Source organism: Anguilla anguilla, chromosome 10, assembly GCF_013347855.1.
Source record: "Anguilla anguilla isolate fAngAng1 chromosome 10, fAngAng1.pri, whole genome shotgun sequence".
NCBI classification, from domain to species: domain Eukaryota; kingdom Metazoa; phylum Chordata; class Actinopteri; order Anguilliformes; family Anguillidae; genus Anguilla; species Anguilla anguilla.
The window spans coordinates 34,265,572-34,293,456 of NC_049210.1; the positions used below are offsets into that span (position 1 = coordinate 34,265,572).

General features: G+C 50.5%; 1 protein-coding gene across 7 annotated transcripts in view; it reads right to left on the reverse strand.

Moving 5' to 3' along the window:
• Positions 1-27,885, reverse strand: part of mef2cb (myocyte enhancer factor 2cb) — an 80,146-nt gene that overhangs the window by 10,171 nt on the left and 42,090 nt on the right. For 3 of the 7 annotated variants that reach the window (XM_035379260.1, XM_035379255.1, XM_035379256.1), the window contains 3 exons: positions 22,150-22,353; positions 5,995-6,138; positions 3,012-3,189 (listed from right to left, as the gene is read on the reverse strand). In XM_035379260.1, the coding sequence (XP_035235151.1) occupies positions 3,012-3,189; positions 5,995-6,138; positions 22,150-22,353 (526 nt within the window). Of the gene's footprint in view, positions 1-1,684; positions 1,733-3,011; positions 3,190-5,684; positions 5,823-5,994; positions 6,139-22,149; positions 22,354-27,885 lie in introns of all 7 variants that reach the window. The other 4 variants (XM_035379261.1, XM_035379259.1, XM_035379258.1 and 1 more) reach the window with 4 other exon arrangements.

Genomic DNA, 27,885 nt, shown 5'->3' on the forward strand with positions numbered 1-27,885 from the left:
GTCATTCGGACAATTCCAGACAAACCACAGACACGGATGACATGTGAATGACAGCATGTTTCTGTCACCATGAGACATCTGTCTGTGAGACGGGAGAACAAGAGCATTTTTCAGTGATCCCAGACATGTGGTTGATGATCTCGAGTCTCTTTCTGTCTCTCTCTCTCACACTCTCTCTCTCTCTCTCTCTCTCTCTCTCTCTCTCTCTCTCTCTCTCTCTCTCTCTCTCTCGCTCTCTCTCTAGCTCTCTCTCTAGCTCTCTCTCTCTCTCTCTCTCTCTCTCTCTCTCTCTCTCGCTCTCTCTCTAGCTCTCTCTCTCACACTCTCTCTCTCTCTCTCTCTCTCACTCTCTCTCACTCTCTCTCTCTCTCGCTCTCTCTCTAGCTCTCTCTCTCTCACTCTCTCTCTCTGTCTCTCTCTCTCTCTCAGAACACTGACCGGAGACGCTCAGCAAACCGGCGGGTTAAAAAAGCCGGAGCCAATCAGCAGGCCCCGTTCTCAGCGCTTCGCTACAAAGCGGCCCGAATGGAATCCGGCGGAGCCGCGGCGAACGGCGGCGGGGGAAACACAGGCCGTCTGTTTGGCCGGCCGCCGCGGGGGACAAAGGCCGCGTTTGAGGCGCGCTCCCCCGCCGTGTCCCCTGACACGCCGCGCGGCCGCAACAATCGCCCACGTTGTCCGGGGCGACGGCCGAGCCCAGATGGCAGGACGCCCCCCGTCCCCCCCCCCCCCCCCCCACCCCCGGGTGACCCCCGCGTCGGACGGCGGCGACCGCAGGGCAGACGGGGCGACCCAGCTGTGCCCGGGCGAACCCCCAACAACCCCGCCCCCCCCCCCCCCCCCCCCGACCGCTACTCCACGCCGACGATTCAACACGCGCGTGAGTCCACACACGGGATGCTACGGAACCTACCAGACAGAGCCTCACAGTAAAGTGAAAAGGAGGGAAATAAAAATTTTTATTTATTTTTTAAACGCACGGGGGTTCCACGCAAGACGGTGCGGCGAGGTCCGCCAAACGCGCGCTCGTTTTGGCATGACGTCACACCACATGAAGAGCTTTAAATAGCGGAACGACTCCATCGAATGGCGGCCATCTTGTGCTGTCATTTAGGGTTGACATCAAAGCCGTGGCGATAAAGGCGAAGGGTCTCATAAATTCTCGAATTGCAGAGTTTCTGTCCAAAGAACTCACGGTCTGTCGGAGGAAAAAACGGACGCGTTTTACTGCGGCGCTGCACATGTGCGTGCGTGTGGTACTCAGAAGCCTTTTTTTCAAATGTCCTTTAATCTAAACTGTCTTCATGAAAGTTTGAAAGAGCGACTAAAAAACTGTGTCTTCAACGCGTCCGCACCCAAGCGTACAATTAAAGGATCGCAGAAGTTCACGACGATGAATTCTCACGCCTTCTTTAGAAATCCATATTTTCTCAGCATTTTAATGTTTTTTTTTATTTTTTATTATTTTTTATTATTTTTTGGCAAACACCTGAAATTCCTCAGGCTGCAAAGCTTCCTCAGGACATCTGAGAGCAGCATTCTGGGTAAACACTCCGAGGGAAAGCTCACACCGCTAAATCAACGCGTGATCTTCGCGGGCCGTAGGCCTTTCCGCGTTTCTGATCAAAAATACTATTTTTTTTGGGGGGGGGGGGGTGAAAGGGGGAGGGGGGAAATTTCTTACCGGCGCTGGTGCCTGCACCAGTCGTCATGTCAGCACCCATAAGGCCTCCTAGGATGTAAAAGAGAAGGAGAAGAACACGTTTTTAGGGGGCGGGGGGGGGGGGACAGACGAATCCGTGCTCTTTTCGCCTCACGACGCGCGTCCGCACGCGCGAGAGAGGGCGGGCGATCGGGAGCGAGAGAGAAGCGGGGGCTTCCTCCCGCCGCGCCTTCTACAAAAAGCCCTCGTAGCGCCGGCGACGCCGTCCAAGAAAAACGACACATTTCTAAAGATGGACTCCGTGCGGTTTTGGGGTATCGCGTGCCTCGCCAAGAATCATATTTAGCTTCGCTCCTGTAATGTGGATCAAATTGTACAGGGAAGCCAAGGATAATCACAGACCTCACAAACTGACCGGCGGACAAAACAGAGCCTTGTGACAATAATAGCAAACCCAGAACAGGATTAAACTTTTGCGCTATAGTTATGTCACTGGAAACTCAACACTTATGTATAAGGCCCGACGTCTCAGGGTAATGTTCGAAGTTAAATAGCGAGCTAAGCTAACTTCCTTTCGGTAAAACGTCGGACCACAAGACCAGGAAGGCTCGATGATGTTTTCTTATATCGTTGGCCAGAACTCCACAGGAGGGAGATGGGGTTGTGTTTCCGCCCTTCAAATCCTCTGTTCTTTTCTGAAAGGACGACTTCAGAAACCTTGTCAGCCACATGTACCATTTTAAACCTTGAGTGATTTCGCAGAGCTTATTGGTGGAAAAAAAAAAAATTAAATCATATTCAAGATCTCAATAGTGTAATATAGAACAAATGTGAAAATTTGAACATTTATTTTCATTCCTACATAGTACTTCGATTATATTAAAATACATAAATATCCATATTACATTCATTTTCCTTTTGATATTATCGCTTCCTTTGTGTTTCCCAAGATTTTAATGTGATCTCCATTCTGAGATGAGGATGATGATGATTGGATGATTGTACTGATGACAAACCTATGTAATTATGTTTGGGGTGACAGCTGCTGGACCATACCTGTGATATCAGCACTTAAACCTTCAAGGTGTGAGATCACAATTATGTGATTAGAATGTTCATAACTGAAGATTCTAAAGTTGATGTCACAATCACTACTGGTAACTGAACATAGTGGAGTTCTAGAACACTGACTTAAAATTTTGAAAAAAAAAACATTCCAAAAAACCTACTCTTTAAAGGTTTCTGTACGTGTGTGTAGCTGTTGTTGACTAATCTGTTCCTGTGTTTCACCGCTGTGGAGGTCAGTGCCCTTGCTGAGGCTGTCGCGGTGACCGTTACTGGGCCGTACCTGCGTTGCCAGCACTGGGGGGTCGGTGGGTGATACCGGGGGACATGCTGTTGCGCTGCAGCGAGTGGTGGGCCAGGGGAAGCAGGTTGTGGTTCCCCAGGGAGCCTCCGGAGTGGCTGTAGATCAGGCTGTTGGGGTTGGACACCGGCATCTCGTAGTTAGAGGGAGGGACAGCCTGCTGGAAGAACACAGACACAAAGCGCAAAATAATCAGGTCAGGATATGAACAATGTTTTTCATATAAATACACATGACTTATTTAACATTTATACAGCCGGTTATTTAACGGGAGTCCCGCTGAGGGGACACAGTGGCAGGGAACCCCCCCAGCTGGGAAATGAACCCACAATGTACTGGTTACAAACCCGGCGCCTCAACCACTAGGACACGCCGCTGCCAGATGCTGACTCATGCACTGCGACTTAATCCTTTTTGAAATACAGCCCAAAGACAGACACGCACTCTAGGGACAGACGGCCAATTGTCAATACATCGGCTACACAGAGGTCGGGCCTCCAATCTTAGCAAGTTTACATGTTTGCCTGCCAGTTGTTTGCTGACAAACTGGCTTAACCCAGGGAAAGTTCTAGATGCCAGTCCCCCTCTGCATGTTCTTTGGGAAGTACGAATACCCCAATATCTGCGACCATGTGTTCCAGATACATGTTAATACTCTGCGAAAAGAGTATGTACTGGTGACGGATGAGGCTACTGCTGGCTGTCTACGCAAATGTTATTTCTGAAGGGATAGGGAGCAAACTTCTCTCCACTAACGGCTCAGCGTTCATCCCCCCCCCCCCCCCCCCCCCCCCGCCTCTATGTTCTTCTAACGGCAACCCGCCGGTCTGGTCTCTGAGTAGCGCTCTTTAATTACCGCCTGGCAAGAGCTTCCCTCTTTTCTTTATGATGTCTTCCATTTTGGCTGCCCCCAAACTGAAATGCACTGGGGGGTGGGTTGGGGTGGGTGGGGGGGCTGGGAGGGTGCACACCCCTGTGAACGTGAGGCAGGCTGTCATTTGGACTATGCTATCCTTCCTGTTTTCGCTGATGCCCCCCCCCCCCCCCCCACCCCCCGCCCCTCCCCAGCTCTGAAATCCAGCAGCCCGGCGCTCAGTAACCACGGAGACCGCGCTCCGAACTGTCACTCGCTCCCTGAAGAGGCTCTATTACCGCTGCCAGTCCCTCGAACGACACGCTCCACCGGCCCCTCCCACTCCGTCCCATCCACCTTCCGCCCCGCTCCGAAATAAAAGAGAAATCTGCCCCAGTCGTTACCACAACCGATCCAAACCCCCAACCTCCACCCCACATCGCTCCAATAACTCTCCGCCTGCGGCAACTAGCTTTCAATCCGCGCTCATAACTGAATTTTATTCTCCCAAATATGCTCTGTTTTCTTAATAAACTAAGTACACATTGTTTTAGGCTTGTTTTAGTTCACACAAGTTCACACCGAGGACACGGGCCTCCTCATAAATAGCAACAGATACTGGTGTTTCTTGTGGTCAGGGCGCAATATGACCTCCACCACGTGCTGTGCGTGTAGAAACATCAGAAACAACACAGCAGGGGGAAAAAAAAGAACATCCATTCCACAGGTGACAAAACCAGACCCCACACAAAATATTAAAGCAACGAGCTGAATCGTTTTTCTGAACCAAACATTGGAAGTGTTAATCAGGATTAGGTGAGAAGCGTGCTTTTAAGTGGGGACAGCATGGATGGGTGCATGTGTGTGTGAATGCGCATGGTTGTGTGTGAACGTGCGTGGTTGTGTGTGTGTGTGTGTGTGTGTGTGTGTGTGTGTGTGTGTATGTGAATGTGCATGGTTGTGTGTGTGTGTGTGTGTGTGTGTGTATGTGTATGCGCGCGTATGTAAGTGTGTGTGCGCGCATGTGTGTGCGGGTTCCGGAATGTTGGACAAGACAACAGGAAAAACATGCAAGGCAGGATTTTCTCTCTCCTGATCGGTGGGGCCAGGCTGGTGGCAGCTGAGAGTGATGTGGTGAGTGCAGCTTGTGGGTTAAGAGCGGGAAGATCTTCGGGACCCAAGAAGCAAAGCAGTCGATCTGATCTAGTGTTAGCAGCGCTGAAAAGCCACCACCTCCTCCTCCACTGCGTATGTTCAAATACATAACACGGTTCCAGCTCTTCTGTTAGGCACCCAACATGCAATCTTCAGAGCTTTAACCCTTTGAGTGTGGTGAACTAGCTGAATAATTAAGACAGTCAATTTGATAGGGAGCCATATTACCTGAATGAAAAAAATTTGTATTTTTATTTTATTTTTGGTACCGTTTTCAGTCATGCTAGAATATGACTGCTGGCACATGAACACAGAACTGAAAAAACATGGTTAAAAACCCCTCAACTGCCAGATCTTGAGATGCTTTTGTCTTTTACAATGCAAACCACTGGATTCACATTCACATCTGTTTTGTCTTTACTGACCACTTAAATAAGTTGCCATCCCGGACTACGGGAAAGGCTTTCATTTTGTTTCTTGGGGAGATTAATATGTTCCAAAAAAAGGCCACACGGCAAGGGTTAAATGGGTTACTGCGGTGGGGGGGGGGGGGGGGGGGGGGGGGGGGGGGGGGGGGGGGGGGGGGGGGGGGGGGGGGGGGGGGGGGGGGGGGTGAGGGTCTTCTTTTCTCTGTGTGAGGTACTTACAGGGATCTTATGGGTCTTGATCATATTATCAAACTCCTCGTTAATTTGTTTGTATTTCTCCTCGGTGCGTGGGGTGAGCGTGAAGGAGGAGTCAAGCTCCGGGCTCTCTGAGCCCTTGTTCTCCTTCTTGCTCAAAGCCTGGCTCGGGCGTTCCCCCCCAGCCCGGAAATTTCCACAGAAAAGACGCACACAACAACAACAACAAACAAAAAAAAACAAAACAAAACAAAACAAAAAAAAGACAGAGAAAGAGGAGAGAGAGAGAGAGAGGAGCGAAATTAGGCTGGGGTGGGAGTCTGAGCGTACTTACACACAGCCTCTGTCGGCTGATCATCAGATCGATGTCCTCGTTGATCTTCCGGTACTTGTCCTCGGACTCGGGGCTGTGGCCCACCGAGTCGTCCGCGTCCGGGTCGGGGCTGTCGCAGCCGTTTAGCCCCTTCTTTCTCAACGTCTGAAAACATGGGGGGGGGGGGACGGGCTGGGGGGTTAACAACAAAAACAAAAACAGTCGCGCGCTTTTCAGTGGGACGCATAGAAGGCAGCGGAAAAAGAGGGGGACGTCGGGAACCTTGCCAAAATAACACCTTGAAGCCCCCCGGAAGGCGAAACGCATTAAAAAGCAGCGTCCGCGCAAATAAACCGTCCCCCGAGGAAACGAACGTCAGCACGATGACAGAATCAGGTGCCCGGCTATGTAAATTCAACCGCAAAAAAAAAATTAAAAAAGTTGCTAATTTGTAGATGAAAACAAAGAAAAAGGAAGAAGACCACGTTGGGTATTTAAAAAGGAACGTTCAGGGTTCACCCCCTGCGAGGTCCGTTGCCTTGGCAGCGGACCCTGAATTGCGCTCGGGGAGCAATATCCCCGCGCAGCCACCTGATGGCCACATTCTAGCAGAAATGGCACCTCCTCCGGAGGGCTCCGGGGCGCCTCCTCCCCAAACCCCTCTCCCCTCCGGAGGCGCGGACGCCCCTCCGCCTCTCTCCGGGTCCCGACGGAGCTCCGTTTCGCGCGACGGACGAGGACGGAGGACGGGGGGCGGGGGGGGGCGGGGGCGGGCAGAAGAAGAGTTTAGAATTGTGCCGATTTTCTTTGTGCCGCACTCACAGGGCGAGGGGGAGCGGATAGCTATCGGGGCTAATCAAAGCCCTCTCCTACCAGATTGACTGGGTTTAATAAAAGGGGATTAGCGGAGGCGAATATTAGCGCTTCCCCCCCGCCGCCGCCGCCGCCGCCGCCGTCGCCGACGACGACTGAAGCGCTCGATCGTCTCTCACGCGCGACGGCGGCGTTCAGGCTTCCGCGCGAGCGCCGGCGTCAGACCGCAGTAATTAAATTTACTTTGGAGCCGCTCATATTTCCGCCCGGGATGACTGAGGGAACTCAGACAGGTCGGCACGGCGACGCCGTAATCTCTTCGTTTGCGTGACACTCTTAATAATTAGGATGTTCGGCGGTTAAACCCGAGAAGTCTTCACCTGATTTTTTATTTTTTTTTGTTTCATTATTATTATTAATTTCGTGCGTCTTTATGATTTGTACTGCTGTCAAATTTTTTAATAAAAGAAGGAAAAAACATTTTTCCAACAGTACATTTTTTTAAAAATTACTTTTTAATACACCCGAAAAAGGCAGTATATTTATGTACATGACCTTTCATCTTACAAGTTGACAGCTAGGGCATTACACATAACGTGTTCAGTGTTAAATCAACTCTCATGGAGTCTGAGTCTGGCTATTTCAGTTAGAGCTGAATTAACCCTGGGCATTTCACTGTGTAATATCTAACTGTAAATTCATGTGATGAAAGGTCATGTTGCACATTACTCCTGACAAGCCACAAAAAAACAGACAAAAAGAAACTATAGCAAAAACTTTTTGTGTGACAGAACGCCTGGGATGAAGTTAATGTAGGCAATGAAGTCAGCTGTCCTAAAACTAGGTGTACAGTCAACATGGATTTTCAGAACAACTTGCTGAAATGCTGCCCTCTATCTACAGGAGGGGGTAATGCATGGCTGGGCCCAGACTGATGGCTCCAGGGGCTGTCCTAGCTTGGATCAGGGACCCGAGGGAGGAAGACTGGAGAAGGGGGTTAGACTGAGAAAATGGGGAGAGCGTCGCGGTGGCGCTTCGGAGCGAAAATTTTGGAGGGGGGGCGTCATGTGATCGGAAGGCACGCGGCCCCTGGCTCAGCTTTCCGGCGCGCCTCAGCGCCTCGGGGGCGGGGCAAGCGATGGCCTCGCCCGGCCCGGAGCAATTCCACTCATTCAAGACATTCGCACCTGTCATCTCCCCCCACACCTGTCATGCCCCCCCCCACCCCCTCCCCCCCGGAGGCTCTGTATCCAGCCAATCACAGCCCCCGGTAGCAGGGGATGGCCATAGAAGGTCCTCTCTACGGTTACAGACTTGCACCCCCAACCCCCACCCCCCACCCCCCACCCCCCAAACCAACCCCCAACCCCCAACCCCCTGCCATCTGTGACAAACAACATTCTGCCACCTTCACCCCACCCAATCAGGGCTGGGGTTTTTTTCTGCATCCTCTGACATCACTGCTTCAACGGGGGAACATTTGGCTCAGGGGAAAAAAGCACAAACAAACAGACGCAGACAAACACACACACACACGCACACACGCACACACACACACACAACAAATACACATGTGGACGCACACACACACACACACACACACACACACACACACGGCCAGCACAGCCACATTTCTCGAGTCAAATTCCATCTTTGCACAGTAAAATGTCCAGTATTCATTTACAGTGTTAATTTACTGGAACTGGGACCATATGTACTCCGTGAGAGTTGATTTAACACTGAGCATCTTACTTTGTGGTTAGTAGGAGTTAACGCACATTACTATTTCACTGTTTCTCAGAACTTAAGGGCGCCTTCAGAATTGTCATACAGACACTGTTCAAACACAATACAATACAATACATACAAGCACAGAATCGCATTTGAATATCAAATGGCTACAATTCTTTTCAAAGGATTTTCAAAGAAACACAGGTCTCTGGGCAATGCAGTGTATGTAAATAACATTGATCGCATTGTGCCTGCTTTCCACTCAGCAATATAAATGCTTTGCCTTTGAAAGTTCCATCATAAGAAACGTCACCAGTCTGACTGTGACTAAGAAAGAGCTGGACTCGGAGGGGGGGGGGGGGGGCGGTAAACAGTTCTGTGTCCGACGATGCTGACATCTCCCAGCACTAGGGGGGGAAAGTCGCCGTGACCCAAGGCTCTGACTGAAGTGAGACCGGCCTAACAAAGCAGCAAGCAACAGCGGGCGAAAAACAGAATGGCACGGGAAGGGAAGAAAAGGGAGGATAGAGGATAGAGAGAAAGAAAATAGGAGAGAGAATAGAGCAGGAATGGAAAGAAAGACAAGGGAGAGAGAGAGAGAGAGAGAGATAGAGAGAGGGTAAAAAACTCTCTCTCCTCCCTCCTCCCCCTTCTGAGGATCGCTCCTAATTAAACCACTTCTTCATCACTCTCCCTCCCGGCTGGGCCTGTCAGGGGCCTGCTCGGTGCCAGGCAGAATGTAGACACAGCGTCCTACATACCTTCATCATCAGTAACCTTCAGCCTGGGAACTGTGCCGTGTGCATTACTGGCAGGCTCGAGTGGGGGGGTGGGGGGTGGGGGTTTGGTTGGACAGCTGACTCTCAGCCCCCCCCCCCATACCTTCTACCTTCTGTGGACATCCACTGACTCTGCGCTATGCCCCTGGTCTACGTGCCCCCCACCCCCGCCCCCCCTCACACCCCCCGGGCGCCCCTGCCGTCGGTATCGGGATACAGAGCCGGGACCCCTCCATGTTAACCCGCTCCGTTCTGCCATTCTACCCCAACCCCCCCCCCCCCTCCCCCGCCTTCGTTCAGCACTGTGGCTGCTGCACATCCCCATCCATCCCCCCCCCCCCCCCTTGTGCTCCGATATTACCGCGATGTTCAGAGGGGGGTAACCGCGTACCCGTGGCGTCGAATCATCGGTCGCTAAGGGACGACTCCCCCGCGTCGCTGATCCCCACACAACCCACCCCCCCCCCCCGCCCCCTTCCCCACCCCCCGGGCACCCCCAGAAATTCAGGCGAGACAGAATCACAGCATGGCGGGCTATTTCTGGACCCTTTTTAAAAAAGGTAACTTGCTCAGCTGTGGCCACGCCCCACTCGCCCACCAGGCCCTTATATGGAGATTCTCGGCGCGGGGCGGAGACGGGGGCCGCTCGTTCCACCCGCCCGGTGTTTATGTGCCATTCCGATGACGCCGCGGCACGGCAAATACCCTTTACCCAACATGCCCCCTCGCAGCGGCCCTACCGCGGAATATTAAAGGCTGAAACATATCAACAAAAAATATTAGTAAAACAAAAATATCTGGATGTGTGAACGTCGCTCTACGAGAAAATTAAACCCATTGATTTGGTTTGGTTGAACGAATCATCTTTGTATGCACCACTGACCTAGATGTGAACTTGTTTTGTCTATCTAAAAAACTTATGGCCCGGGGGGACTAATTTTTAAATACTTGGAAATTTTTTGGCTGAAAGTGAAACACTGAAACCTCCCAGCAGATATCCCGTACGCGTTTTAATGAGAACTGAGATCGACCACCGACGGCTTTTCACAGGACGGCCTACAGGGTCCGCCGAGCGTGTTTACTCTGCTTCAGCCACACGATTGGCAATCGTGTGTGGAACAGGACAACGTCTCTGAGCCTCTGAACTCTATGCCACAGACTCCGGCCATGTAGAACGGACGATGGACTGGGGGTAAAGAAAAGACTCTTAATGAAAACTTGCCTTACATTTCACTTGTCAGCAAGTTGGTTTTTGTCCTCAATTCCGGTTTGGCCAGAGCCAGGCTCATAACAATTTTAACAACATCACTGTTCAGCAGTGAATCGAGTTTCGCATTTCAGGAAAACAAAGCAGACAATCAGCCATTAATTCCTTTTCGGAACTGGAGGCGGTTCTGTCGAAGTCGTCGTGCGAAATTTCGTCAGGGCAACGGCAGACGTTTCTTCTCTTTCTCCCGACGTCCGCTTCGCTTCGCATCGCGCCGCGACGCCGTTCGGTAAGGCCGCGCTCGTGCAAAGCGCACGCGTGCGAGCTAGCGCGTTTCGACGGTCATGCATTTTTAAAGCAGAGCCCGGCCCGCACGACCACCCCGGATCGCCCGTCACGAGAGGAACCACCGGCGTCACCGAGAACCTGCGACTTCAAAAAGCCGCTTCTAGCGCAGTCCGCTAACGTGCACTCTAAGCGTATTCCTGGAGGGGGTGTGTTTGGGGGGGGGGGGGGGGATTTCGAGAGGGGGAAGGGGTTTGAAGGACGGCTGCTTGTTTGGTGTGGTGGCGGGCATTGGGGAGATCAAGCGTGGCTGGGTTTATTGGAAGCAGATGGGGAATCCAAAGTGGGAGGCTTTCATTTTAATAAGCGCGGTTTGACCGTGCCAGGACCGTGCGAGAGGCACGTTCAGGGAGGACATCAGGAGAGCCTTGTGGGGTGGGGGGGGGGTGGGTATCCCCTCGGTTTACCCCTCGTTTGGTCGTGACACAAATTGGGGCCATCACTCTGACTTAGACCACTGCGGCCTGGCACCCTCGTAAAAATCATCCCGTGTCGGGGGGGGGGGGGGGGGGTGCCTTTACCGTAATTCCCCCCATTTTGAAGACCCCCGCACACTGTAATCAAGAATCAAAGGCTGGAGCGTGTGATCTAACAGCCCAGAAGCAAAGGGCCCGCGCATCCCATAATAACGCACTCCGGCGTGTAATTACAACTGTCTGTGGATCTCGTAGGATGAGCTAAACAAAAAACAGAGCTTTAGATATTTAATGCGGAGAGGGTCTGCCCGATCCCTGCTAATCCCCGGCACAAAGACAGGGTCTCAGAGCGGCTGCCAGCTACTGTAATTCGGAGAGGCTGAACATTCATGCGGTGATGAGAGACAGAGATAAAATGTAACATTATCAGCTCAGAAACTGATAAAATAGCGGCGCTGATTCGCATAGCACTGCACGGTAGCAGCGCAGTAGCGCAGCTACAGCTTCGGCTACAGTCCAATGTCTTCTGAAGCTCTCGGACGGACACGAGCACTTTAAATGTTAACACACATCAGGGGTTTTAACGGGTGCCGTTTCAATGCGTCCTCGCTTGGGTGTTTCCTTTGGTCATGAGCTCAAACTAGTTCCTATAAAGCGCCTTGACGTCCAAGCTGCTCGGACGAAACGCCGGCCTTGTCACACTACTAGGGCTGGGAGATCTCTCTAAAAGTGATGTCACAGTGGTGGCACTTGGAAAATATCCTTTTTTATTCTTTTTATTTTTTAAAGGAAACATCGTGTGTCGGTACACCATGGAGCAGCATGGCTGATAAAACATAGCCTCTCCAATGAGACCCAAGCACCGTTAATGACAGCAAGGATTTCGCATAGCTGAATTTACTTTGCATCAATTATTTTCTCAAGAGATGATTTTCCCTGAACTTAGAAAGGCCACAGATTCCATGGGCCCCCCCCAGACACCCTCTACAGGACCCCCACCTCCCCCAGGCACCCACTACAGGCTCACCAGAGGTTCTGGTGCCCCGTTACAGAACTGAACGTCTGACCCTTGATGAATCTTCAGAACATGCATCAATCTGGAATGTCTCAGCTTTAGTCGGCTGGGAGACAGACCGTTTTAATGTTAGGAATATATGCTGTAGGAGTAAACTGAGTCTGCTGTGGCTGAAGACATGACTCAACTGAGGTCAAAACCCAAAACCTTGATGAGGTACACACACACACACACACACACACACACACACACGTGGCAGCTTCCACAGACTCTTACGCTTTCACAAGCACTCTCACGGGCTCGCGCTTCTCACATTTGGGATCACCCGTTGAAGCGAGTCCCTTAATCCCATGTGACCGACCGATGTTTACTGCCGGCCACATCTGTCCGGGGCAGAAGAGAGGGGTGACAGTGCGGTTATTCATCTCAGGATAATTGCTAATCCACCACAGGGACACAATGCCACTCAGTGTGGTTGCATGAAGAGGGCACTTGTGGGCCAGATCCTTCCAAGTTACCAGCCAGGCTGTGACCCGTCTGCCTCGTGGGCGAAGGGGGGGGTGGATGGGGCGTGGGGGGGGGGCCGACACAAGGGCAGTGATTCTTTCGGGTGGTGAGTCTAGGGCCACCCCCACGCCCCCCCCCCCCCCTCCACCCCCTCCCTTTCCCCACCCCATCAATTATCGGCTTTTGTCTGACCGGCCCTTATCACATGCAGCACTGCAGGAAGGGGACCAAGTCAGAGGGTAACAATGATGGGGATTTTGACCTCATGGGGCCCGCCCTGGCAATTCCACACCCCGCCCATGCTGACCAGGACCGGGGGAGGGGGGTGTCCCATGAGCGCGGCTGTAAAAATAGATCCTTGTTATTTTCAAAATTTTCCGCATTAAATTCAAGAATACGTTTTTGTACGGTCTATTTTAATATGCCAGCAATTGGCCTGAATGTCTGGCCAGCAACATTTTAAGGGGACCGATCTTCACAGCAATTAAATAAATCAAAATTTAAAAAATATATAAAAACTAAAAATAAATTGATAAATTAATAAATGACCCTGTAAAAGCATCCTATTGAATGTTTGGAACATCTGCTTTAAGACTTCAGAATCTGAATGCATAAAGTTGCATTCAATATAATTTAAAAAATGCAGCTTTTCCTCTATTTAATCTTATTAAAATACATAAAATTAAGGTCAAAAGACATAATTAATCTCTTAAAAAAAGAAAAAGTAAAACTGTTGCACATCGTTCAACAGTCTGCTCAAGTTTGCATTTCGATAAAAGAAGAAGACGTTCTCGACAGAAGCGTCCTCGAAGACTGCTACATTCGCCGGAGGCGACTTGTTCACTCGGTAACACTTAAAACTAAGAGCGCTCAATTCTCCGGACTCTTTAAGTCTACACAAACGCGATACGGCAGACTCTTCGCAAAAACCGAATCCTCTCTTTGTACTGAAACCGTCTGTTCGGTTAAAGAGCCGAGCCTCGGCTGGCACCTGCAGGCTTTCCGAAACGGAGCTCTCTCGCGCTCGAGCCGACGCGCGAACTCGTTCCTCCCGCGAGCGGTTCTCTCCTCGTTCCCGGGCCGCCGCTCGGCGCTCTTTTTTTAACGATCTCGCGTCGTTCGGAACGCGCCGGAAGAAAAGGAGCCCGCGGATAGCGACTCCCTGCCTCGTCCGTGGGACGGACGCGCTTGGACGGGGGACAGACCGTGACAAATGCGAGCGGCTCCACAGGCACTCCGCTCCCGCCATTTAATTCTATTTCCCCGCCCCGCGGGTCCTTCAGGCCTGTTAGGAGCTCTGAAGAGAGATTTGTTATCAGCTCTAACGACTACGAACGGATATGGGCAACGCAAAGAGTTAGGGTGTGTGTGTATGTATGCGTGTGTGTGTGTGCGCGTGTGAGTGTGTCTGCGTATGTGCCAGACTATCTGTCTGTCTGCCCGCCTGTCAAAATGTGTACTGTGCTTGCTAGTATGTATGTATGTATGCATGTATGTGTGTGTGTGTGTGTGTGTCTGCGTGTGTGTGTGTGTGTGTGTGTGTGTGTTTGTGTGTCTGCGTAGGTGCCAGACTATCTGTCTGTCTGCCCGCCTGTCAGCATACGTATTGCGCTTGCTAGTATGTATGTATGTATGTATGTGTGTGTGTGTGTGCGTGTGTGTGTGTGTGTGTGTAGGGGCCAGACTGTCTGTTTGTCTGTCTGTCTGCCTGCCTGTCAGCATATGTATTGTGTTTGCTTGTGTATGTGTGTGTGTGGGTGTGTGTGTGCCAGTATTATGTGCCATATCGTGTCTGCCGGTGTGTGTGCTTCCATTTGACTGTCAGTGTATGTAGTGTGTGTGTGCGCACGCACGTTCCTGTGTGCGTGTCAGTGTGTGTCCGTTTGTGTTCACGCTCGTGTGCAACATCTTTTTCCCTCGGCCATCAGAAGCGCTCAGAAACAAAGCCCTGCATTCAGCCAGCCGGGAGCTCGTGAGTCATTAACGGACTCAGTAAAGAGGAGCCGAGGCGGAGAGCTGTGTCCCCGGCACCCGATGGGGGCGCAGCCCCATGGCCGCAACGACCAGGGGTGCTCCGGCACGGCCAGAGAGGGGGGAGGGAGGGAGGGAGGGAGGGAGGGAGGGAGCCGAGGGGGTGGGGGTGGGTGGGGGTGGGTGGGGGGTTGCTCAGCCATCCCACGCCTATTTTTCTGCATTTTCCCCGGCGCCGCAGCGAGCCAAGAGCTATTTTTAGAGCCCGCCGCCGTCTATTTTTAGCCAACTACCGGTTTTGAGGCGTTTATTAGGGAAAGAACGCAACTGAAGAAAAAAAAAAACACACACACACACACACACACACACAAAAAGAGGCGGAGCCCCCCGATTCCCGGGGCTGACGGACAGGCCGTCCGCAGCGAATCCCAGCTCTCGAAGCTCCGCTGCGGGGGGGCCTCAGCTGGTTTCAATCCCCGAGAAGTGAGGGGGGGGGGGGGGGGGGGAACGGAAACGGAGGGGGGAGAGAGAAAGAAAGAAAGAAAGAAAGAAAGACAGAAAGACAGAATGAAAGAGTGAAAAAAAGATTTCAAAAGTTCTTGTTTCTATAAATAGCCGTGCCCTCCGGCACACGAGGTGAAAGTACAACAAGCTGTTTCTATCTTAAACGCCGGGCAACAAAAGGAGGAAATAAAATGACCCAACACAAAGGGGGTCTCTCTCTCTCTTTGTGATGCGTAAAGCTCCACGGGGACTGGCCGGGGTTTAGCTGGGCACGCAACGCATTTCGTTTCCCTCTCCACTCCTTGCGCACGTAGAAGTTTGTTTTCAGCCATCTTCATTTGTTAAAACCGAGAATACAATGCCACTACAATACTCTGTAACTGCACTCCTGAACCCAGGACGAATGGGAAGCAAATAACTGGTGTCTCCACACACACACACACACACACACACACACACACACACAATATTCTTATAGCAAGTAAAGACCACGGGCCTCACTTATCAATATTTGTACAAAACCGTGTAAACACATAATCAGAAATGAACTGACAGCTTCCCACAGATTTATTCAATTGACTTATAATTCATCCAAATAATTTTGGAATAAAAAAGTACAAACACAAATGGAATTGAATAAAAGAAATGGAATTCTACAAGCACAAACATGCAAAACAAGTTTAACAACCGTGTTTTATTTTTATTACTTACGCACACAGTACAAACAGTTTATAGCGCATGAGAAATTTGTTTGGATGCTAAGAACCAACTGACATACAAAATCTCACATTTCGTTTACGGAAATGCACTTATGGGTGAGCTACGATCAAATTTGTTCAGCTTCCCTTTGACGAAACGAAACCCATCGTAAATAAAGTCACGTCTTAGCTGTGGAGTTTTTTTTTTCTCTCTTTGCAAGTGACGATTTATCTGATGATCTCCCAGCACCTCGTGTCACAGCTGAGGTAGATACGAGGTGAAAATGAGCAACTTTGAAACTCTGGTTTTTAATCTCTCGGTAATATTAACAAATAAAAAAAAGGCAAACATGTTCACCTTTCCAAGTCCCAGAGTTACAGAGGGCGAAAGGTCAATTGACTTATCCACACAAAGCTGATTCTCCTTTAAATCCCTTGAAGTCCCTGGCAAAGCCAACCGATGTGGCTTAACTCTAACCGAGGAAAACAAGTCAATCTCCAAGCTAGCAGGACCGGCAAAGGGTTTTTATACACGCGACACAAAACAAGAAGCAAGAAGCAAAAAAAAAAAAAATTCATGTCAGAAAGGCAAATTCCCAATAATGTCCTTATGACACCGCTGATATATGAGAATTAACCAAATGCGCATGCAAATGGGTAAGTACAGCGAGCTCCATAATGTTTGGAACAAATGGATTTATAGGTGTTTCTGATTAGGCGGGTGTGTCAAATTGCTTAGTGCAGGTATGAAGTCTACAGAAGCATCAAGCTCAAGCTAATTCTTCCAAACTCACTGGACGGTGCTTCATCCTACAGCAAGACAACGATCCCAAACATGCTGCTAAAGCCACAAAGGAGTCTTTCAAAGCCAGCAACCGGAAAATTCCAGAATGGCCAGGTCATTCACCCGAACTGAATCGAACTGAACATGCGTTTCATATGCTGAAGGCAAGACAACTAGGCAACTAGCCCCCCAAAACAAGCAGGAGCTGCAGTACACGCCTGATAGAACATAAAGCACCTGGAGATGTCTATGGGTCACAGACTTCAAACCGTCATTGCATGCAAAATAATAAATATGTAACAAATAAACATATCTGCTTTCATTTACATAACATTAATGTCCCGATGTATGGGCTATGTATAATGCCTCTAAAAATGCCTCTTTGATGTCAAATATAAAATTGTGGAGCCAAATCAAAAAAAAAGATATATTTATTTGTCCTAAGCATTATGGAGCTCACGGTATATTGCAATATCAAATGTTTTATGAACAAAATAAGAAGCCTTTCCCCACCAATCCAGAGAGAAATGTTCATTAGGTCAATGCTCCCTCCACTGTTTATAATCCAAGCACAGCAGACAGACATCACATCTACTCAAAAACATTTTTACAAGCAAAACGAGAAGTAACCTAGCAGTTTCGAGCTAAAAACCTGCCTCAGAACCTACTGAAGTTTGTGAGCGTAGCGAAGAAATATTTAAGCTGCCTCGACAGCAGCGATAGTTTCGGGGGCAAACAAAACTGAAATCGGCCCAATTAATTAGCTTGGTATTTATAAACGTGCGAAACAAGCATTCTTCTTTTGCCAAATTAAACGCGTGCGAGGTGTTCGACAAAACCGGTAGGGATCCATCTGTGTTTTTTAACATCCTTCCCCCCTTCCTCCTTCCAGGGGCAGTCACGGGGCCGACGTCGCCCGCCGATATTCTTCCTCGCGGGTTTTTTTTCTTTTTTCTCTCTCGACTGAAGACGAAACGCAGTGGGTCCCGAGCGCGTCGTGAGGGAGCTTTTCAGAATCTCATTAGCCGAGCAGGTAGTCATTAACGGCGTGACCTTTGGAAATAATTAACAGCCCCCCCGCCACCGCCAACACACCCACCCTCCCCCCCCAATCATCCCATTCAGAAGTGCTCGGCGGGTGAGGAGAGAGAAGCAGACGAACCCTACTGTTGCTTTTTAAGATTAAAGGGTGAATGTTCTCGTTAAGATAATCTGGCCAATGGGATTGGTGGGGGCCTAAGGGCGGTGGGGAAGGGGGGGGGGGGGGGTCCACGCGGCTCTTCTCGTGAGGCTCAGTTCCCCCCCCCCCCCCCCCAACGCCGTGCCCTGGTATGAACCTGCCACGCCTGCACGCCTCTTCTGCCGCCATTCGGCCGGCACCAGAAAGGCGAGCCTGCGGCTTCGTTTCTCATCTTCCCGGCCTCGAGGAGAAAGACCTAGCGGAGGCTAGGGATTTAGCCGCTAAACCCGCCGCCGGGTGAAACGCCAGAGCCTTCGCGGAGGTCACGTGGACCTGCCAACCGGAGCCCTCGGCGAAGAAACGGCAACAGAAATTTAAAAAAAGCTGCTTTACACCACGTAAAGGGCAAATCATTCGTTGTTTTCCAGAGCGTAATGTTAATTACCGGGGGGCTTATTTCACCTTTTTGTGCGGCGTTGCCGGGCGGGGCGTTGCTAACGAGCGGCGCGGAGCCCGAAGCGCGCCGCTGGAGGCCGACGGGCTGCCCGTTGAAACGCGCAGGAAAACAAACAAACGTCAACGCCCCGCTCGGCGCACCCAATCCCCATTGTTTTCGCTCGATAAGGACACGTTACTCAGCCCCGCGATTCCATAAACACCGCGATCGGCCTCGAGAAGCGCTACTTGGGATATCGGATAATTTTTTTTTTGGGGGGGGGGGGGGTGTTCGTTGTTGCTTTGTTTTTCCCCTACCGTTCACCCCCTGGAAAGGGAGGGGGAAAAACGAGGGAGTGAACAGAGTTAATGGCTCAGCTTGGGAGAGATGAGACATGAGAGGATTGTGGGTTTCGATTCAGAGGATGGTTGCTCTGCTCAGGCTCTTTGCAAGGGCGTGCATCATCCCACTGCTCCCTCTCTCTCTCTTTCTCCTGCTACCTCATGCAAATGCACACACACACACACACACACACACATGCACGCACACACACACACACATACGCATACACACACACACACACACGCACACATGCTTGCACGCACACACACACATACACACACACGCATGCACACACTGATGCACACACTGACGCACGCACACGCACACATGCTTGCACAGAGGATCAGAAAGGAGAACAGGTGCGCGGTTTCGACCTAGACTCTCTTTCTGAAGGGCTCTCAGGCTTCAGAGAGAGAGAACAGTGAGAGGACAGGAGCTCTCTAAGAGCGAGTAAACATCAGCCCCCACCCCCACCTCCACCCCCATTCCACCCCCACCCCCCCCGCCCCCCCTCGCCTATGTGCCACTGCACCAACAATGCTAATTATCAACCCAAGACATGCTAATTATATAGAGCTCTGCTGCTAATGTAGCAAGCTGCCTTTCAAGCCGCCTACGCGCAGCCTCCTCGCACCACCCCCCACCACCCCCCCACCCCCCAACCCCCCCACCCCCCCGGCCCTCGAGTCTCCAGGCGGATCCCGCGCCTCGCAGCCCAGTCCAGTAGCTCCTGAACGCGCTGACGGAACATGCCGGAACATCTCCCACACGGAGACAGCCGGCACCGTCAGCACCCTCTGCCTGTGCCCTCTTCAAAATCCCCCCCCCCCCCCCTCCTGTGCACACCCACCCACAGGGCACAGATCTCAACAGGAAGTCTGCTTTGTTTGTTTGGCGATGACGTAAGCCAGAAGCTGAGCGTGTGGCCCTGCTGTCTGGCCGCCATTACTGAGAGCATTACGGCGAACGCCTTTTTTTGTGTTGGTGGATTACACTTCATGGCTCCAACCCTGATATGGGTTCTTATAAACTCTTTAATCACCACACTGGTCTAACACACTGTGAACTCCTGCTGCAAAGAACCTATCACTCACGATTTCACCCAATCATACTGTATGAACAGCTAAAGTCTTTTGATTGGCAGGTATGAGGCATTGATATCATTTCGCAGCCCCGCCCATTGAAGGATTTGTGAATCTCCATTACTCTTAATAAATAAAACCACAGTCTTCTATACTAAAAACTTCACAAATGTATTACTATTATTATCATTATTTTTATTATTATCATTATTTTTATTATTATTATTATTATTATTATGAATCCTTCTGAGGTTTATGCTTCTTGCTTCAAAACTCTGTTGTGACAAGCCCAATGCACCTCTCATCAGGAGCCCAAACCCCCCCGCCCCCCCCCCCGGTCCGCAACGACTCGCGTTCACGGGTCAAGAGAACTTCACCCGCGGAGCCGTGGAGAAATGCAAAAACGCAGCGAGATCTTCTTCTTTTTCCACGCACAAGAGCGACAGATAGGATGTACGGGGAGGCCCCCCGGCGCCTCCGGGGGGTGTTGCAACGCCGAGGCCCCCTCGGTTTCGCTTTCGTACGCGGGCGTCGGCGAGGGCAAGAGAGCGCGTTCTGACGCCTGCAGGAATACGCTTCCCCGAACATGAGATTCTTTTATGCTGGGGGGGGTGGGGGGGAGGGGTCACGGAAGAACCCAAACTTAAAAAGCTACTTTGTAGCGTTGGAAACCGTTTCCCCCCGCCGCGGCCGGCGCTAAGGGACAGTAGCTATGGCAACCGAAGTCAGACCGATAATATTTATAAACAAAAACGAGCAAAGGAAGAAATTATGACTGGTGAAATGTGGTAGAACTGCGGCGTAGATGGTCGGGAGATGCTTGATGGCTGGAGAAAGTTAGCTGGCATACAATGCTAAATGCTGCCAGCTCTGATGCGCGGACTTTTATTTTGCTTTAATTATTAAAGCAGGAAGTTGTTTGTTCTTTAAGGCAGGTCAGGTCGTGCTTTCATCTACAGCTCTTCTATGTAGTCCTCCTTGCCTTTATCGCTCTGACTAGAATGGTCCGACCTGCTCGCTGCCTGGAAATAAAACGCACTGCCTCAAGATCGATTGCAGGAATCAGTGGGAGACGCTAACGTTCAGTAATCAGCGGAAGACGCTAACGTTCAGTAAGCGTAATTCTGTTGGTTTTGCGCATCCGCCTACGGGAGAGCACAGGCGTATCTGGGAGCCCCGCCCTGCTCTGAGCACCATGGGGCCAGTCCACATCGCCCCCCCCCCCCCCCCCCCCCCCCAATCTCCTTTCCCGTATCTCACATGTCCAGGAAAGCCCGATTCTGTCGTTTAAGCAGCAGTGAGCCGGGAGATGGGCGGAGTCAAATCCCTCAGCAGCCCAACCCACTCTCCGGTGAGGGGGGGATGCTCCGGGAGAGCGGGCTAAAGCCTGTTATGCAACCGGGTTGGGTCGGACTTAAGGCTCCCCTGCAGGATATGGACTTTGGTACCGGCCCTGACACTCTCGTTTAACTTCGATTTCCCCAAAACCCGCTTACAGGTCGGGTGGGGTCGGATCGCAGCGTGGCACGCATCACCCGCGCGGCAGCTACCAGATGGCGAGGTGTCTGCCAGCAGGGCCGCCACAGCGCGCGCGCGATGCTAACAGGAATACAGCACAGGAACCGGCTCGGTAAACACAAGAGCAGCTCCGATGTCACCGTCGGGGTTTTTCCTGCATTAAAATGTTTTAGGACGGCCGCCTAAGTGTTTTTTCAAGCCGCTTACGCCGGCTATAGGGGAAATCGCGAAAAAAAAACCTATAAAACAATTAGAAATTATCCATGCTTTTTTTTGGTAAAATTTGGTCATGAATGATACTGCATTTCAAGGTTTTTAAAGTTTTGACTTTGAGAATTTTATGTGCAACCTTAGACACACTAAATTGAAAACATCAACAACGACAATGTATGCCATTCAGGCATCCGCTATGGAAGCGATTGGAATAGAAATCGGTTACCTTTGTAAATTTTGGTGGTTTTGTGCCTTTATAAAGCAATTGTCGGTTGATTTACGCTGCATCTGCCGACTTTTAACACATATTTATAGATTATTATGTGATGTAACTGGACATAATTGCATGAAAATATCTGAAATATGTGATAATGCTTTATGTAAATATGCAATCTCTTTAAAATGGAATGAATGGTTCGGGATCTGGCAATTCAAAGCAAATTATGCAATAACTAAGTGCACCCTGTATTACATTTATGATTACAGATCAGCAACCTCTGAAAATGTCAGAAATAGAAGTAAACCAAAAGTAACACTGAAGGATTTGTTTCAGTCTGTTAGACAAAAAAAAAAGTACACACAGACCCACGGCCTAAACTTGGACCTGAGCGGTTTGGCTTTGGGGGCGGCCTCACCTCCACGATGTCGGAGTTGGTCCGGCTCTCGTGCGGCTCGTTGTACTCGGTGTACTTGAGCAGGACCTTGTCCATGTCGGTGCTGGCGTACTGGAACAGCTTGTTGGTGCTGTTGAAGATGATGAGGGCTATCTCGCAGTCGCACAGTACGCTCAGCTCGTAGGCCTTCTTCATCAAACCAAACTTCCTTTTTGTAAACGTCACCTGGAGGAATGGAGAAAAACAACATCGTGGTTAGCCGCCATGCTAAAGCCACAAAACAAAACAACAAATACGTAAAACTCGGGGTGGGGGGGGTTACTCTATCTTCCCTTCTGTTACTTTGTGGTAAGAGGACCATGTTGACCAGATGCTTTAACAGATAAAACCTGGTTAACCAAGTTGTCATGTTTACAACCTTATCAGTAGAAATGCCTTGACTTGCTTTCCAAAATTCAAGAAAAAAATGTCCGTGTGTGTTTATTTAGAAAAACGAAACACGCACTGCACGAAACAATTTTGCAAAAGTCAAGGGTCAATTTGATTCTTCAACTAGCAGTGGTCGGTCTCTCTTGGGACTACAATTTGTCCCAATAAACACTGCGCTTCAAACCCTGATCTTTGCACTCGCGCTTACATTGAAAGTCACTATGTCATTCTGGGTGACAGTGACTGCCAAATTGTGGTAATGCAAACGTTGTAGTTTTTTTTTTTCTTCTGCTTTCATTAGAATAGGTCCGGTTTTGCTTTAATGAAGAAACTAAAGCAAGCGAAAGGATCTGCGAACCGCACGGCGCAGCTGCGAACGCTGCGTGCCGCGGTGTGAGGCCAGGACGTCGCATCCTATTTTGCTCTGAGGTCTGTTTTTTCACCTGGCTGGACTCCTTTCAAATCGCGGTCGCGTAACGGGCGAAGGGGGGACGAGTCACGGGCGCGGGCGCTGAACAGCGTCCCTTCCTCGGTCGTCTCGAGGGCTAAGTTAGCGGGGCCGCGGCGCGCCATCGAAAGCGAGGCCGATCTACCCGGCAGAAACCCGCTCGAGCCGGGAGCGCGCGCGGGGGGGGGGGGGGGAAGCTGGGGGGGGGGCGCGGCGTTCTCGCCGGCGCTCTCGAAAGACACCGCGCCTCGCTCTCCGCCGCGAACAAAAAAAAAAAGAAAAGAAAAGTACGCGGCGTGTCAACTTGACACTTTTTGCCTTTTCTGTGCCTTTAATTGACGCGAGCCGGCTCCTTTTTCTAACAGGATGATGGGCTGCTCTTAAGAGAGCTCCAGAGTCACGCAGCCGGCTGAAAACAGTCCTTTAAGGACCTCCCGGCAGGAAAATCAATCACGGACTTAGACGCGCGTTTTTTTTTTTTTTTTTTTTAAACGCAACCGGAGGTCAGGGGCAGCGTAACACGCGGAGGGTCAGGTCCTTTTATGATTGCTCCGCGAATGAATGGATCTAAAAAGCACATCCCCCGGTGTTATAATGAACACCTTGTAAATTACGCGTTTCGTCCATTACGGCAGCGGCGCGGGGCTCTCTGTAAAAGTAATGGGATTACGATTTATCAGCGCGCTCCGCACTCCCCGTTAAATTTAGAAACGGAGACCAAGGTGAAGATCGCGCCCGGGGCGGCTTTTCATAAATCGACGGAGCGCTCCGTCGCCGTTTTTTTTTTCCTTCTGGGTTTTATGGAGCCGCGCGCGCCCGGAACCTCGTCGGGCTCGTCAACGTGGCGCGTGGACGGTTTCCGGGGCCGCCGGGCACTCGATTGGCCGCGGTTCTCCTTGACGCGCGCTCCCGACGGAAAGCCGTGAGAGGTCGGCGTCGGAGCGGGGCGGGCGACCCTCGGGCGGTCAAGACGGTCTGACTGATTAATTTCATCACCGCTTCCCTTCCCCTGCCTGTGCGCCGCCCGCGCGAGCCGAGCGCGACGAGCCGATCGCTACCGAACGCCGCACAGACTCGTAAAAGAAACGCTCGAGAAAAAGGCGCTATGTACCGTCTCCAAATCCTACGAGAACTCCACGTCCCACAATCCAACAGGGGAAAGCTGATCCGAGACCAGCTCTCCAACTCTTGATGTGATTTATGAATATAAGCCCAGGATGTCACCTGACCCGCCTTGTTTTTCAAACTTGCCCGAAACACGCATCAATCACCTCGGAGTCCCGTTTCACAATGTTATCAATAAGGGGAGACAATGGTGAGGGAAGGCCAGGCAGCTTTCGGGCGTTTGACCCTTGACCTGACGGAAGTGCATCCACGTCCTCTCCACCATTTCCTGAAGACTCGAGCTCGTAATCGCACACGATTGGTCCCTGGGTGAGACTCGCGCAGAAATGCGACGAAATAAATCATACATAGAACAAAGGCCCGTGGCACGTAATGACCAAGAACCACGGCAGGATGACTAATTGTCAGCAACAGATATCAGATCTTCTTTCCTCCCTTCCCTTTTTTGACAATCTACCTGTTCTGAAGAGCAAGCGAAAACGAACCACAAAGCTTCCAGCGCAGATAAATGCAAAATGAATGAATAAATAAATACATAAATAAAAGAAAAAAAGCCATCACTGTCTGTCCGCTCAGACTACTGCTGCAATGATCTCCACTGTAAGAACAAGCTCTTGTCATTTCTCTCTTGGGTTTGAGCATCATAATCCAATCCGGTATTGCTACCGTGGCTCACATATAAACACCACAGAACTCCATCTAAAAAACTTTCAAAGTGAATAAATCAGGCCAACAGAATTCTGGCAACTAATGTCCACACTGCGTAACAGTTTGTCACACCTATTTCAGCTGAAGGGGTCTGTGTTCATCCTACCCACACTGCATCGGCAACAAAGGGATTTAGACAAGAACACTGTGTATACGCAACCGACCCGTTAGGAGAATCCGTGTATTGGACTGACAGTGGAATAAACGCATGAAAATATTTGTTTTGCGCGAGAGACTGACTGAATGCAGGGCGTATTTCACGCTTGTTTTTTTCGTCGCTTTACTGCGCAATTAATTTTTTAAACCGTGCGTGCGCGGGGGGGGGGGCTCCCGGCCTGCCGTGCCGGGCGCCGGGTTCGCCTTTGAAGCCCAGCTGGTCACGGCATTCAAGCGTGGCATTCTGGGGTCTCTAATCCCCGGAGAGGGGGGTCAGGGCTGGCTCAAAGGGGAACGGCACACGCAGGCTCTCAGTGTACCTGCTCCCCATACAGGTATGGATATCTGTCTATCTCCATCTCTCTCTCTCTCTCTCTCTCTCTCTCTGTCACACACACACAAACACACACACATACAGACAAGCAAACACCAACTCACATTCCAATGCATACACACGTATAAGCTGTAGACAGACACACAAATACCGACACGCACGAAACACAAATACACACGTATACAAACAGCGAAAACCATGCTCACGCAAACTATGTGGCACACATACACAAACACATTCGAGAATCAGCTCAGTACTTGGTGAAGTGAATTTGGCACGAATGGAAACCACGATTCACACACTAAAAGAAAGTCACACATCCACGCCTGCACCCCCTTCCCACACACGAGTATACACACACAAACGCAGGCGCACACACATACACACACACACATGTACAATCACACCTAAAATTTGATCTGTGAAACATACTGATATACATCATTAGAAAACCCAAAGCATGTGACATGTACTGCTCTCATACTCCAATTAAACTTAAAAGATTAAAGCCCCATGCAGTTTTATCAGGTGGTAAAGTTGAATATATCCCCATATGCTTTTCTGAATATCTAGAATAAGCAGGGAAATCAAACAAATCTACTGTTTCCTCCCACAAACCCACTGATATGATAATCGAAGAATGATCTGTGACGACAAACGAAAAGTCAGTAGTACAGAACAACTGTAACATTGGCCAGTATTGGACTTGCTACATTAACCCACAGTGGTCGAACTTGAGTGGCTGGATGAGGCCTGGCTACCCCTTTACTCCTGTCACCTGAGCTATTGCACTTCCTGTCCATTAAATCTCCCACCAACGGGATTCAGTCAATAGTATACCGCTGACCAGAACACAGACACTTGCTCTGACGCTGATCGGTCAATTATGCCCGCAACGTGAAAATCTCTCTAGCGTTTTAGCCGACAATTACGTACTGCAATTACCAGCCCTTATTATGAACTTTCACTTTCAATGGAGCCTGCTTCTTGAGTGTTACTTGGACAGTAACTGACACATTCTTTTGCCACAGGAAAGTATGTACAGTCTGCTAACTTCAAAAAATATCAGTTGAATCACCTCTGCCACAATGGGTGATTTTTCACTTGCAAGTGTGAAAGCACAACAAAACTCCTTGCTAGTTTCTGACCACAAACCAAAGACCCCAACCAACCCCAACCTCCTCCACGTCAGCACACAGTAAATGTAGCTGATATGTTATTGTACTTGCCAGTCTGCACCCCCCCCTCAAAAGCCTCCTAATGAATTGATCACCCCCAGTCTTGAAACTAGGATAATGTCTCCAGAACAGCAGGGCCCCCGAGGTGACCTTTTTGGAAGCCGGAAGGCTTGGGTGTGTAAATTTCATTGGTGCATGTGCTGCTAATTAAATAAACCTGGTGTGTTTTGATCCTTTTGGCGGCCGCATACGCTGCTTCTGAGACTGGTGGTTTTTTTCTTCTTTTTTTTTTTCTCTCGTTTTTTAAACCGGAAGGGAGCGCGCTCAGTTGGGGAGCAGCCACCACCCCCCCCCCCCGCGCTTCCCGACGTTGCTCCCTCACACTCGGCCAGCGATGCAAGAACGTCCATGGATAAACATGTTTACCAAGAGGCCTTCCAGAACATGACGGTGCCCCCGTAGGAGAGTGAGCGTGTGCGTGTGCGTGTGTGTGTGTGTGTGTGTGTGTGTGTGTGAGAGAGAGAGAGAGAGAGAGAGAGAGAGGTCAACAACAGCCTCATTCCCTGGCATGCGAGAGGTCAGGAAGCACATTTGTATGCATTTCCTCTCATAACAGGAAGAGCCCAACTGCTTCCCCTTCACAAAGCCTTCACTTCTGCTTCTGATTCCCACCTCCTGCCCCCTCCCACCCCCCCCCCCCCCCCACCCCCAACCGCCCCCCACCCTCCCCCAGAGAAACGGGGATGACAATCGCCCATTTGTCCCCTCCGCCCCGCGCGTGCGTTCGCATGAACACTGTCCCATTGTCACGGGCCACGGGGACGACCAGGGATGGGAGGAGATCGACTCAGGCAAAAAGCAGCACAAGAACCGGGCCTGAACTCCTCGCTGGGCCGGCTAATTAATTGAGATGCAACGACAACAGGGCCTTTGTTTCGCCTCATTTCTGCAGTGCACTCTGTAGATCTTCTGATTTTCCCCCCTCTCCTTCCATATCTCTTTTTTCCTCCACCCCCCCCGCCACCCACCCCCGTCCCTCCCCCCACCCCTGACATCCTGAATTCCCAAAAGCGTTTCATTTTTATAAACTGTCCTGGCTTGCAGAACACACTACACTAACTTAGAAAAGATTCAGTTGGTTGCAAGACCCCCATATTTATTATTTATTATTTATTATTATTTCATTCTAATATCCAACTGCATTATTCAAAATAAGCAGGCCGATTTACAATTTACAAGTCGCTACTCCCTGCAAACTATCGCTACTCAAGTATGTGCAAACTCAGAGCACTTGAAGGATAAAACATCGACATCCTCGCAGGCTCCTGCGTTAAGTTCATAACAAGTTACACGTGTCGATCTTAGCGAGTGAAAACATT